This window comes from Pieris napi, chromosome 14, assembly GCF_905475465.1.
Source record: "Pieris napi chromosome 14, ilPieNapi1.2, whole genome shotgun sequence".
Classification (NCBI taxonomy): domain Eukaryota; kingdom Metazoa; phylum Arthropoda; class Insecta; order Lepidoptera; family Pieridae; genus Pieris; species Pieris napi.
The window spans coordinates 5,399,149-5,414,339 of record NC_062247.1 but is presented as its reverse complement, the minus strand read 5'-3'; the positions used below and the strand labels follow the sequence as shown (position 1 = coordinate 5,414,339).

The 15,191-nt window shown below is 32.5% G+C and overlaps 1 protein-coding gene and 1 long non-coding RNA gene across 2 annotated transcripts; both read left to right on the top strand.

Moving 5' to 3' along the window:
• Positions 1-3,953: 3,953 nt before the first annotated feature.
• Positions 3,954-11,363, top strand: LOC125056289 (stromelysin-3-like). The gene is made up of 10 exons (XM_047659317.1): positions 3,954-4,056; positions 4,264-4,574; positions 5,996-6,125; positions 6,951-7,043; positions 7,390-7,558; positions 8,445-8,520; positions 9,810-9,887; positions 10,346-10,477; positions 10,615-10,726; positions 11,335-11,363. Exons 2-10 carry the CDS (start codon positions 4,428-4,430, stop codon positions 11,361-11,363), a joined length of 966 nt encoding a protein of 321 aa, XP_047515273.1. The 5' UTR covers positions 3,954-4,056; positions 4,264-4,427.
• Positions 11,364-12,003: 640 nt separating this feature from the next.
• Positions 12,004-13,480, top strand: LOC125055884. Its single transcript, XR_007117963.1, has 3 exons — positions 12,004-12,246; positions 12,812-12,908; positions 13,300-13,480. It is a non-coding gene; the product is annotated as an uncharacterized LOC125055884 (long non-coding RNA).
• The last annotated feature ends 1,711 nt before the right edge of the window (positions 13,481-15,191 follow it).

Sequence of the window (15,191 nt, the reverse complement as noted above, 5' to 3'; positions counted from 1 at the left end):
TTCACCGGTATGATTATTACATAAATTCTATACCAATCAAAAGTATGAAGCCCATAGAATATGCAAACGTTAGGTTATTTTTAATCAATTAATTATTTATGTGTATATTTTTTATGTGACACTAAAGTATATATATATACATCTTTAGTAAAAAAGAAAATTATAGCGATAAATATATAAACTACCCTGATTAAAAATATTGATTGAAAAAAATTAAAAAAAGTAAATACATACATGCAAATTATAAAAAAAAATATTTTTTTTTAAATATTAAATAAACATACTCTGGACTTAAATTCGCTAGGCAACCCATATGGATTATATTTATTGACATATTAAATTAAATATAAAATACAATTTTCAATCTTCGTCGACCTTTATAAACTTGGAGGGTTGTATTGATGATTTTGATGATTACTCGTATAATTCTGTAACTACATACGTCTAACAGCGCGAATCATTATCTAAAATCGAAACTAACGTGTTCAATAAATAGCAATAGGCTAATAGGTATTTGCAAGACTTGCAAGTTTTGCGAGACTCTTGCTGCACTTGCTGTAAGACTGGCCTAAGTCTCGTCTTGGTCTTGCATTTGGGCAACACTAGACTTACAATGTCTGACTACGGACTATTATTTTAGGAGCTATTTTTTGGAGAAACTTACAAAGGTTCAAAGGCCACAAAGAGATTACTTTAAACGGACAATGAGGGACATGAATTTAATACGTATTTTAGTACTACTATAATACAATAAAATGAAAGTAAATACAAATTGAATCTTGAAAAGGGTTGTATGTAATTCTTAAACAGTTGTAGTTGTCTTACCGTATAAGTTCTCGAAACGGCACAAAGACCTGTAGCAAGACCCGCGATTATAAACATAATTTAAAAAAAGTACTAATATGAGGAAAAAGAAAAAAAAGGTCAATTTTGTAAAATATACGTGTACATAAACTATTACTTTTAAGGAACTGATTCTAATGTCCTTCCAAAAAGTCGGTTACGTGAAGAAAACTAAGGTCTAGCCGGCTTTTTAAGTCAAGGTCTAAGGCCCTCGTAATGTAAGCAAAACGTACCATTTGATTTATGATACGCGATAACTTAACGATATTAGTTTAAAAAGTAATTTTCACTGCAGCAACCTATAATCTAACGAAGGTTCTCTTTCCACACAGACTCTGAATCTGTTAAGTTTGTTTCGAGACAAAAGTACTAATTACAGAAACTATTGATTCAAATTCGAATATCAGTAAGGACCTACGAATCTTATATGCCTTTGTTAAAATGTTACTTGAGGAAGTTATTTTACATTAGAATTATTAATGTACTGACTGTTAATGAAGTAATTAACTGGATAGTTACATTTAGTTACTACGTAACTTTGACCACATTATGCACACTAATTATTTGTAACGTGGCGCTAAAACTGGTGAATTATTTATTATTTATTTTGGTATATAGATTAAGGTTCTTAAGATAAACATTAGGGATGATTACATGGGTTGATTTTTAGTAGCGTTTAAATCTAAGGGTTTTTTAAAGAATTTTAGCGCTGGGACAGCTAAAAATCTTAATTAACGTAACAAAGTTTGTAGGTACACATATAATTAATTAACTCTTATAAAACATATATTTTTGTTATCAAAATATTACTTACTATTTTTCCTTCCTTTATTTAAGTTCCAAATAATTCAATTACGGAAAACTAATTGGAGCGAATTGGTTACCGATAACATGAGTCCTCTACCTGCGTCATTTATTTTTATTTTTGTCCTTCCTGTTCACTACAAGGCAAGAATGGTACAGAGTAACAAACATCATCAACGTACGTGTTATTTTAAATTATAGGAATAGCGTTCGGAAAACGTACTTTTTCATCATAGCACAGCTGGCGTAATACCCTCATTGCAAGGTAAGGACTACAGCGTAAACCGAAACAAACACGATTGAACTGGTAAACATGAAGCGGTGAAGTTGAATTGAAGCGAAACAAAATTTTTTAATATTTACGGTCATTTTCTGAAACGCACACTTGTAAGTACATTTGTTTTATGTCCGCAATAAAGGCAAATTTATACAAGCGAAAGTCTAACAAAATACTAAATAGATCACTTTGCAGACTACCTCCAGTATACAATATATCGTTCAAAGATAAACCAGAAGATGTTTTTGCACTAGGGTCCATCACCATGCGCCATATCGTGGTGGTCTTATCCAACCTCGCAACTGCATGATGTGGAATATAATAACCTTGATTTTTATTATCATTTTCCACTAATGAAATGTAACCCTTAGTGATGTATTCTTTAATAATTGCATCATATTCCAAACGAAGTTCCTTTGATGCTGACATTTTACGCTCAAGAAAATAAAATCGTTGATTAGCCATATCATAAGAGTTTCCTAAAACGGCTGGATTCTCTGAAAAAGGTAACATCACTGTATAGCGACCAGTGGAATCGCGAGAAACAGTATTTGTGAATATGCGTTCATTCTTAATAGCGTCTGGACTCAAAGGGACAGAACATTGCACCTCTTCTAAATGCCAAAACTTTTGAATCAAACTTTCTAACTGCGGCTGTTCAACTAAAGAACATAACGAAATAGCGGTACAACTGTTATAGTTATTGGTGCAATCAGAACTTAATAAGGGAACGTTTCCGATGATAATGTACCCGAATATTGTTTCGAAAGTGGTAGGAGTGCCAGGTGCGCCAGTAACACGGCCTGACAACATTATTTCGGCGTATTGCGGTGCACCAATAAGTATATCAACCTCTGAAGGATAAAAATAATTTTCATCCGCTAAGGTAATATTGTTTAAATGCTTAAGCGATGACATGTTAATTTATGACACCGGTAAAGAGTCTGTAATTTTGTCTATCGCAAAGGCATTTAAAGATAAAGAATTATTGTTAATCAGAGAAGACAGAACAATAGACACTTCTCCTATTATCGGATTTGACGCGGAACCAATACCCTTTACAAATTTATTAGAAAATTTATTAACCTTTAAATTTAATCTTCTGCAGCATTTCATTGTTATAAAAGTGCTTATAAAACATATATACTTAGATAACATTATATTTTAATTCTTTAATATACGTTCATTCTCTCTAAAACATTACACATGTCAAGAAGGACAAAGGCTTGGTGGTAGATGTGAAAAGTCAATATTCATGACCAACCTTTAAACAATATAACCAATGCTTAATAGTTAGTTATTAAGTTTGTATCTTGATAACGACAAAAACCTCCGCAAACCTTCTTACTTCTTCTTTTACTTTCTGACTTGATAAGGTTTTGTTTGACCAGCTTAATATCATCCTCTCCTTGATGGAGCTTTTTTGAGTTAAGTGTGTTTGCAAGCAATGTTTATACATTTCCTTAGTATTTGAATAATTGATCACCTATTTGCCTATTAGAAAATAATAAAAAAATTACCACAAAACAGATACCGACATAGAATATAAAAATCCGATGCCGAAGATTGTAGGTAGGGTCATTGGTATGTTTATAAAAATTAGGTAATAAAAGGGCGTTTTAATAAACACCAACATCATGTTGTAGTGGATTCCAAATGTTGAAGAATAGATAAGATTTAAATTGTTTGTAAAATGCGATTTGGAAAAACTTCAAATAAAATAACCTTGAAATAAAATTGTTCAAAGGATTTTTTCTGCCATAATTATTTGAATGAGTTGGAAAGGCCTCATATGCCTTAACAAAGTTTGCTTTTCTATGTAACTGATATAAGAATATTCTTGAAAAAAACATCTGAAGGAAACATTGATTTTTGAAGTATTATAAAATTGCAGATAGGTTAATAAAAATTTATTTTAAATGCGCGCTTTTAATTAAGTTCAAATGGGCAAAGGGGCGGGCGGAGGTAGCCTGACTAGGCTTTTATAAAGCGCTTGAAACTTGTGGCGCGCCACACGTTGTTTGCCGCGTCGTGCGATAGATTGTACCTTCGAAGGCACTACGATCGCTCATGCCGGTCACCACGACTTATTTTCTTTGAAATTTCGTGTAATTGCAAAGAAAAGTGAACCTGTGAGTGAACTTCACATATCGAACGTTATATCTAGACAATGTATAATATTATGTATAACTAATACAGACATGTTACGTGTAATTGTGTATTTAATAAGATAATTATTTATGTATTAATAACACTGATTTTATTGTAACCTTGTAACGTACTTCAGATAACTAAAAATATTTTTATGTTATTCCTAACTTTAAAATTGTTTGTTACAGATAACAAAACTCCGAGGCGCTACATATCGAAATATAAATGACTACGAAACATTTATAGCAACATATAAAAATATACGTAACCAATACGGTTAATATATATTTTTGATAAGTATGAGATATAGGTAACATAAGAAAAAATAGCAAATTATTATTAATAGAAATAAATGTATTCAACAAGAGAGAGCATATCATCAAATATGGCGTTCGTAAGCAAGAATAGTTTAAGAATTTTATGGACCTCAGTAGCGGCCCTAATATTCCTAACAAGAAGTAGTGCAGCACCTACGTTTGGCGGTACAGATAAAGCAATGGTGAGTTTATTTGAAAATCGAATTTTATTCATAAAATGCTTTTCATCACATCGCATTAACAAAGCTTTCTCAAATTTTGTGACGACTTATATGTACGTTTGTATCGCACGTATGAATAAGTTATTATATATTTTATATTAACCTACAATTTGGGCTCGAAGGACATATATAAAGGAAGACTTGGAGGCTAGAAGCAATACTATAATTTCCCAGATTATGATTTTTGCGGACGTTGACGTTAAATATTTTGTTCAAGGTACCTATTATTTCTAGAGGGCCTACTAATATTATAAACATTCTGTTTTAAAACAATCACTTTACACGTGATAATTACCATTTTTATAAAGTTTCCTGCTCGTAATACAATCATTACTTTGATCACGGGCCAGTTTAATCATCCATCGCTTACATTACACCTTTGAAAACACCATAATATGATGTCACGAACACGAATCATCATATGATAACCGAACATATATGAAAGTTATATTTGGTAACAGTGTATCTTTAGCCTATCTTGGTACTTAATATATAAAATTTAAATTCGCAATGTAGACTTTTAACGCTTTTAATTTTTCAATAGAAGAATCTATGTAGTTAAAATAATTTCTCTAGGTATGAAAATGCTTATTAGTAATTAGCTGCCCTCGCGTTCTTTGTCTTGCCTTAAAATGATTTTAATAATTAGCCTTTTTTCCAATTTTCCTCTCCATAAAAACTCCTTAAAATAAAACTCAAATCTTCGAATTGGTGCAGCCGTCTTCGAGTTTTGCGCTTAGCGATTCATTTTTATTTATATAGAGTAAAACCTATATACATACTCCAAATCGCAAATCGGTTTTTACTATAAAATCTTGGTTTTAATTTTGATCCTTTTTAGCGTATTTAAATTCCGTAGAAGGAAGCATTACTCATTGGATGTGCTGTTTTTTCTCCTCTGCAGTACTTATTTATCGGTGCGAATACTTGACGTATATAATCGCGTCATAAAAGGAAATTATTAACGAATACCTTCTGTTCATGAACTCAATTAATATTTTTCACTTTTATCTCTTATACAACTAATAGTTGTCATAACGCTAAATTAGTAACATTAATTGCTTTCATCGTATTATTTGGTATCCATTCATTATATCAAAATTAGAAAAACACGAATTTTGTACAATACTGTTAAAATTATGTCCACCATGTAATCTTTAACCGTGTAAAAAATGGAATATAGAAAATTGCAATTGAATTATTTGGGACTGGCATAATTTGCTATGTCATGTTGTCATGTCATGGATACGTGGCCAATTTAATATAAATTCCATTGGCATACTCGGTTTTGTCTCAAAATGCTTAAATGCTTAGGTTAGTTTGTGGTTAATGAAAATCCTCCTAACATTTCATGCTCTTCTAATTATGACATTGACTTCCAGATGTACTTAGCTCAATATGGCTACCTCAGCCCCTCTGTGAAGAATCCCTCCAGTGGGCATATTATGGATGAAAGTTCTTGGAGACGAGCAATTGCAGAGTTCCAGAGCTTCGCGGGATTGAATACGACAGGTATATTTAGACTTATCATTTATTTCTCTTTAAATATTAAAAAAAAGTACTCTTGACACTGACAAAATGCAAGGTGCACTGCTCTTGGAATCACTTTCAAGGGGTTCCTGTAATTGATATAAATCTTCTTTATACAAAAAGCACCAACTTTATGTATCTCCCAACCCAGATCACATGTTTTACAGCGAACCCGTGATAATATAATCATTGGTTAGACCAATGATAGTATAAAGATATTCATCAACTATAATTTTAAAGAAAATGTTTAACAGATAACATTTACACTAGTAAAAAAGTATATATTTATTAGCGACTGCCCTGCGATTCTGTAACTCACTTTACGAACTCACACAGCGGTTTTCACATCGGCGGTCGCTCTCAAATCAGTCCTGAAGCAGTCATTTTATGATTTGGCATTCTGAAAAGGTGGGAACTTATAGTTTATTGTATATCAGAATACCAAATCATAAAATGACTGCTTCACGACTGATTTGAGAGCGACCGCCGAAGCGATAACCGCTGTGTGAGTTCGAAAAGTGAGTTACAGAATCGCAGGGCAGGTCTAGAAAAGGTGGATGAATCATTCTATTTTATAACTATACACGCGCGTGTATTATTTTAACATCACATCCAATGATTTATTATGTATTTAATATACATAGGACCTATTCAATTTACATCTAATTTATTTAAAAATCATTTGTCGATATACCAAAGTCGCTTTTGGATTATTGATATTACCTTAATATGAATCATATAATACTTCGTCCATAACCCCTACATTACACTCTTTTAAGTATTTAGTAGTTTCAATATCATTTACAGACGAAACAATTCACGTGATGGCTTTACCAAGATACGATGTCCGTTATAAAGTAGGCTGTGGCGAAAACCGAAGAAAGCGATACGTAGTTCAAGGTAAGTCCCATATCCCGAGACTACGGGGGTTAGGCCCTCTACGGGACATAGTTTACATAGCCAGAAAGTGGGGCTCAACTCCACTGAAACATAGATTCAATTCTATGATGTCATCTATTCGTTTCTGAACGCCATTATTTTAAGTTTGTAGACAAAACATGACTTTTAAACAATTTTTAAAACATATCAACGTGTTCTAAAGGCTGTTGATTGGATTGATTGAAAGTTTTCTACTAAATTTTTAATATAATTTTACCGTTGTAATATACAATTAATGTGTGACATTTCTGTATTTAAAATAATGTTTTTATTTTCCTACAAAATATAAACTTTTAAATAATTCCAGGTTCCAAATGGCGTGCGAAGAATCTTACATACAAGATCTCAAAGTACCCATCAAGGCTGAATGGCACTGAAGTGGACGCGGAACTAGCTAAAGCTTTTTCTGTTTGGGCTAACTACACTGACCTAACATTTACTCAGAAAAGAAATGGACGAGTCCACATTGAAATAAGGTAATTTATTTATAATTAATAATTATTTGTTTTTATTAAGTTCTCAAAATTATAAAAGATACTTTTTTTTATTTTAATTTAATTACCACCAAATTACATATATTTACAATAAATAAATAATTCAGACCTATATTCCAATGTAACAATCTAAATTTGTACAGTAATTTTTTATTATGTAGGTATAACTTTTATATTAACAACGACTAATCATACTTAATACTAATTATGAAATTACGGTTAACGATATAAAAATGTAGTTTTTGGGAAACATTTACAGTACAGTGGTATTTGTCATACAATCTGAACACAAATTGCTGGCATTGAATGTCGTTTAGTTGTTTATGACAGCCCACATGAAATGTTGACCTTAATATATTATTTTTGTAAGTACAGTGCTGGTTACATGACACTGGTAACACTACCTCCGGTTTAAGGAGTAGTAAGTGACTAAGAAGCAAAACTAAAAATATTTTTTTTATGCATAATATGTTGCAGCTTTTAAGGCTCTCTCAATATTTCCGCACACTATTTTATATCTTAAATGACGCATACTAAGACTGACTCACTAGTTTAATTTATAATTTGGATGTTACTTTCGTTATCTTAATACAAACTTTGCTGCTTTAAAACTATTTAAATATTTAATTTAATCACAATGCAATATACTAATATTATAAAGAAGAAAAGCTTGGGTCATTGTAGGGGGTAATCTTTGGATCTACTAAACCGATTTTGACAATTCTTATATCGTGGTGAGCTTTCCGCGAAAACAATAATTGTTTTGTATGTGTAAGGCACATAAGGTATGATAAAATACTCAATCTGCTAAAAATAATGCAAAAATAATTTGAAATGCCTATCTAACTATTCGTTATTATTTCGTCAGGTTTGAGAAAGGTGAGCACGGAGATGGTGATCCATTCGACGGACCTGGTGGTATTTATGCCCATGCCTATTTCCCTGTAAGTATATTTAACAATTAAGTATAGAAAAATATTATTTTACTAGTACTATACAAACAGTTATACTTTCTAGGGAAACATATATCATGGTTAAAAAACTGTTTATTATTAGTTGGAATCTGGGTACAAATGCTTCGAAGAACAGGGAATTTGTTTGAATGAACACCTGCCCTGCCACCTTGTGATTGAACGTTTCACAGAACGTTTCATGTTATTTTAATTTACATAAATACTTAATATGTTTTTGGTCAGTAGAGTTAATGTTTTATTAGGAAATAATGTAATGTATTCAACAATATAGCAACCGCACTAAATATTATTATATTATAACGCATATAATTATTGTTATTATATTATAAAGCACAAAATAGGCCATGAGAAAAAATAAAGAATCACATCACATCTTTTATAGAATCATAAGCCGTTGATAACTCTATTCAATTTTCTCTAAAGAACATTCTAGACTAGATTCTCCTGAGGGATTTTATTCTCGCCTTACCCATACGTATAAGTTTGATTCTTCTGCGGCTTACAAGTCAAAACAAATGGACAGAAATATTAAAAAATAATAAATACTCTTAATTATATTAAACCTTGACTAGTCAGTAGACCTAGTAGAAAGTTATAAAAACTATTTACGAGAGTGAAGGCCCCAGTGGCTATTTTTTTATGGCATCTCGCTATTGGCCTGAAGGGTGTTGACAGCTCAGCACGGGCTGTTTTTGCGGGCTCTGCTTATAGTTGAGAAGTTATAAATAAAAAATATAAAAAAAATCTGTTTATTCATTTTAAGTAGGTACATATGCATTATACAATGTGTAAGATTTGGGAACTCTTTTAAATAAGAAATATCTGTGTCAGGGTTCCCAGCTCTTCCATAACAAACTTAAGTATTCCTTAAAATATATTTATATATAATTTAATTACATCATTTATTTTATTTTATTAACTTTTCAACTGTTATCAACACGCCTGAGTGCATCAGTAGTGTGGGTGCAAATGTGTGAGTGAGTGAGTGAATGAAAAAAGTGTGTAACTACATACTAGGTCTCAAAAGCATCTCTAACACAGCGTAAGGTATGCTCAGAAGCCAGTCCTTTAGTCGTATCTTTAAACATCCTTAGTTATATACATCCTTAGCGGTCGGAAGTTATTCACGTTTCAGGGCTAGACGTCGCAGTGATTTGTAGCCACAGACTCTAGGTGTCGCTACAATAATAATGATACAATCTTAATAATTATCATTCAATATATTTAAAATATATTAATTTTGTACAAATATTCTTTAGATGTTCCGTGGCGATACTCATTTCGACGATGATGAAGAGTGGTCTATCAATTCAAAACGAGGAATAAATCTATTCCAAGTAAGATTAAATATTAATAATATAAATGTATCACCAAAGTAATTAATAAAAAGATATATGCAATTGAAATATTCAATATATTTGATACGATATGTTTTTAATTATCTTTCTTCCTAATACAATATAATTTTTCAATGATTTTACTTACCGCCTCACAAAGGCTTTGATCGCGGTAACTGAATGTTTTAGTTTCAATTGGGGTATTTTTTGTTCATATTTCTATAAAAGTTCTACCATATACTAAATGTCAAAATACGCCTATACATTTTCAAGTTCAATCATATCAAAACTATTTTGCTATTGTGAAGGAAGGGCAATTTGGCTAGGTAATTATAGCATTTCGATGGCGCTTAGTTGGTCAGTTGTTTCTTCTTAGTAATAGTATGTCAGTGTTGTCATTCTAAACAAATTAGCTGACTTGGCCTGGACTAAAACCATATTTAACCCGAACTCTACAGGTAGCCGCCCACGAATTTGGTCACGCGCTGGGTCTTGAGCACGGGAATGTAAGTTCAGGTCTCATGTCTCCCTATTATTATAAATATGACCCCGCTTTCCAGTTGGACCAAGATTCTATTAAGGGTATTCAGGTATATATAATTGATTTATTATGTATGTTATTACATATTTATTTAAACGTATAATAAAAATTTACAAGTATATTAGAACATAAGAAAAGTAAATAAAAAATTATACAAAGATTCAAGAATTAATATAATAATTTCAGGCTATATACGGGCACAAATCCCAAATCGACATCGGAGGTGGTTTTCCCAAAACACCAAAATCCCTCGCGCTACAACTCAAGAGTCGGCATCAGAAGAGATATACTCTTGGAGGTATGTTCCGGCGTCCAGGTGCCTTACACACGAAAGACAATTTTCATAATACACGTTTAACCTCCACACAATATACATAATATATAGTTAATATAAAAACAATGTCAAGAGATTTCTACCAAGTTACTGGTTCTATATAAAAACTAAAATAATTGTTGCAATTTTCTATTGTCTATCAAACATGCGTTTGATTGAAAATTTTACGACTCGTAGCTATAAAACGGGATGTAATGTCCGGGTTTCCAAATTAATTGTCGTAATTGCTATGAGCCGTTATCTATGGGAAACCAACTACCGAATTTGTTTTCCGAATATAAGTTAATTATGAGTGGTGATATAGAACCTGGGCTATCAGATCTTAAAATGTATGTCATAACTTAGGGTCCTTCAAAAAAAGAGCATAGCAATTCTGAAAAGGCCGGCAACGCACTTGCGAGCCTTCTGACATAGTGAATGTCCATGGGTGACGGCTAACACTTACGTCAGTTGACCCTCCTGCCCTTTTGCCTCCTGTTACATTAAAAAAAGTTATTCATTACTGCAGCATTAAACTTAAAATCGACTTTGTTGAATTACGAAGTAATAATTACCATATTAATATAACAAAGACACACAAAAGGACACAGATAATAATTAGGACCGTGACCAACGCCACTGTATTTTGGATGAGTCCGCTTTGTCTTGTGTCTTAGACCTTGTGTTCCAACTATTAGATTAGTCTATGTCAATATTCGTTGTGTTCTTCTCTTTTCAGCGTTTCTCTTTGGCATAACCATTTTCAACTTTTAAGCCGCGACAAGTCGCTAATAACAATTTTATGAATTTGCTACTAACCGCTTAATAACAGCTCTAACATATGTTTAAAATGTTACAGCCGACTTCAAACTTTAAAAAAATTGGGGAGCCCTTTTGAGGCTATTATATCCAGATACATTTACTACAATATCTGGTTTAATGGATGCTATTTTTTTAACATATAAACTCTTATACTCTAGAATCCTACAATTACATCCGGACTTGATCCCATTTGGGATGTATATGTTAAAATTATCCACTACACGACGTATACATATAAATATTTCTGACGAATTGGTACCTTTGAAGTCGGTTAAATTATGTCGCTTTCGCTTAAGCAGTGGTTGATGGTTGGTCCATCGAAACGGATAAATTGGCTTCTGGGCGCCTACGAACATACCTGAGAGAATTTAGACGTAAAGTTATATTGTATTAAAAGCACAAATGCTTTGTGCTTGTGCTGTGTGCTGTATATTATTGTTATATTTGTTATAAGTGCACAGTGCTATCACGATGACACCTTGTGGTCGTTACAATTTGTGTTTTGTGTTTGTCTTTTAGGTGTAAAATCATCCGCTCCCAGATCGTTCTTCTGGTTCAGGAAATAAGTGGATGTTCCTGATATGTACATAAAAATAAAAGACTCAATTAGTTGTAGGGGAAATGAATACCAGTGAGATTAATTAGCGGGGAATTTTTACCAGATGTCATGTCACGCGTTCTGTGTACGTTTTTTTACCTCACTTTTGCATGATAGTTAAGTTTGCTTTGCTTCCTAGATTTATCGGCATGCTTGGGGTTACTTTGAGCTTGTATCATGTCATATATTGACGTATAAGGACGTAGTTATGCAAATTAAATGTACGTGTAGATAGTAATTAGTATGACTTTAGTTCAAAATAAATTGAATAATTATTTAACTTTTATTGACAGTAAAAAAAGTATTAAAAACATATTAAATTATATTCATATACCTACAAGTTTCGTTGGGTAGCACCGATTAACCCAAAATACACGTGATGAATGCATAGTTTTTAAAAGTGTGACTAACAAGAAAGCATGTATTTACTGTTGTAAGTTTTTATTATATTATATTTTACCAGAACAGTATGATAAATTTATTATTATATAAACATAAATATATAAAATAATACCATAATACTAAAACACATTTTAATTGTAAATATAGAAAATGCACGTTTTAATACAAGTAGCGTGAATTGGGGTCCAAAGTAGTTAGGTGGTTTTGGCAACTCATAGACAGACTGCTAAACCAATTTAATGTTTCAGTGGTCCACGTACAGTCAGATGGCGCTAGAGTGTAGTATGTACGGAATATTAGGGGGACAAACAAACGTCCTCCGTTGCGCCATCATTCACTCGCATCGTAGGTTTATTTTCATTTCTTTTGCTTCCGCTGATCGCGGTTTTTTTGCATTTTCACCACTCATTTGTATCATTTACTTCACAATAGGATAGACTGAGAAATCGCTGTCAAAATATATAAAGAAAAGGTATATTTTGGGACTGAAATATTTAAAATTAGAATGTAAAACAAAAGACGAAGCGATGTCGTGCTTCGTTTCATTGTGAGTTGTAAACGGAACAGCCGATTGCATGTATTGTACTAAAGATGACAAATCACAATTAAACTTGCCAACGTTTAGTCTTTTATTTTTCTTTCTTAGCCTAAGTCAGCTTTATAAGCGTTTTACTTAGTCTATTCTTAATGTTAGGATTGATTCAGATATGTTGTTAATTTTTCGTGTATTGGACAGATGGAGGTCATGATGGGGCTGGAAATAGCGGATTCGTGGCGAATTCCAATATCTGGACTCTGGTCCTGGCTCTGGCGGTAGCGCTATGCTCTCGTTCCGCCTAGCACTGCTGCCAGACTGTCTCTGTGTGTTCATGTCTTCTGCCAAGTGATCAATGCAACTGTCAAGTGTCAAACGTCACTAGTGTCAAACGCGTTCGATATATTGTGTATAGTGAATGCCGTGCCGTGATGAGTGCGAACTTTTTTATATTGACGCGTGAACAATAATTTAATAAAAGTCATAGTTTTTATACTTAATAAATAGATGATGTAAGCTCGAGTGTGATATTGACGTTAGTGATTTTGTATTAAACCATTTAAATGACTGTTTTGGTTTTATTTAATTATAGAAGGTAAATAATAGCCGTGATTGTATTTTAATCGGTTTATTTAACATTTTTCTGTTCCTCGAATAATTCCACTTAAGTTAGTAATTACAAGTTTATTTGACAATATTTCTCGTTTTTATTTTATTTTCATAAACGCATTTTTTAATAAACATCTCCACATCTTCATAACACGGTTGTGCGACCTACTGTCTCGATCGTTCTAACCTTAGGACATTGCAAATGATATTAAATTTTAAAATCTGTCTACATTTATTTATACGAACGTGATTAATCTTACTTCAAGTGTCAAACGTTGCTAATATGCATGGTAAAGGGCGTTCTACTTCAAAACTTGAACAAGGGTTACCTTACACGTAAAAACTATACAATGCGTTGGTTATTCAAATAACCTCCATTGTGCAAAGTTTTTCTCGAATCTCAAGCCACAGGTTTAAAACGGCCATAAAAGTTGTAACGTAACCTTGTTCAAAAGTCCCGAAGTGGTCCACCCTGGCTGGAAATATTATTTTACCATGCTAAATAATATTATGTGGGAAGATTAGGGCGGCAGGCGCTACGCAGGTGCCAGGGTGCCCCTCGTAGCCAGGCACCGTTTCCCCCGTCCCCTCGTGTTATGCCGATTTTATGTCACTTGAACTTATTCCATTTCTTATTAAAGTAACAATTCCTAACACGTATTTTACGTTAAAATGACCGACATTTACGGTAAAAAATTTCATATATACTTTAATGTTACATTTCGGCAGTATTATACATATATATTCACACCTAATGTTGCCGTGACTCTAAAATCGATCAACAACGAGGAAATGACTTATACGACCACTACTCAAGAAACACCTACGACACATTCTAGATCATATTAATATAAAGAGCCCGTACCAAAAGGCACTCGCACTTAGCAATCGTAACAGGACACGTTAAATTATTAAAGATTACCGAGAAAAATACCCCATTTTCAATACACGTCAATTAGTGGAGCAGCAGTGATTATAATGGGGCACTTTTCGCGTTTATCTCATATTTTATTCTAAACTACCTCTCTCACTATAACTTTAAATTCTGCCGTTTCTTACCTATCTGGCAGGTTTAACACGAAGACAAAATCGTTGCGATGTGATTTAACAATATATTTATATGACCTAGAACTATTAATATTAAAATTAGACATAGTGGAAATTATTATAGTAAACATAAAATGGACAGTTTATGATAAAATAATAAACATTGAATCACTTAGATAGTGAAGTAGGTGGTAGTCTAATACGAAGTTAATTATACTGAGTAGGTTTGTCGCTTTTTATTGTTACGATGGTAAACATAAAAATTACGCCCCAATGCACTCGGAACAAGGAAGAGGCTAAGAGAATAAAAAGCTGTAAGTTTTCAATTTATTTTATTTTTTCTAATTAAACATTAAAAATCCAAAAATAATCCCCAATCAGACTAATTGACTGATCTCAGAATAGTTAAAACTGTTTTATTACATTACATCTCGTAA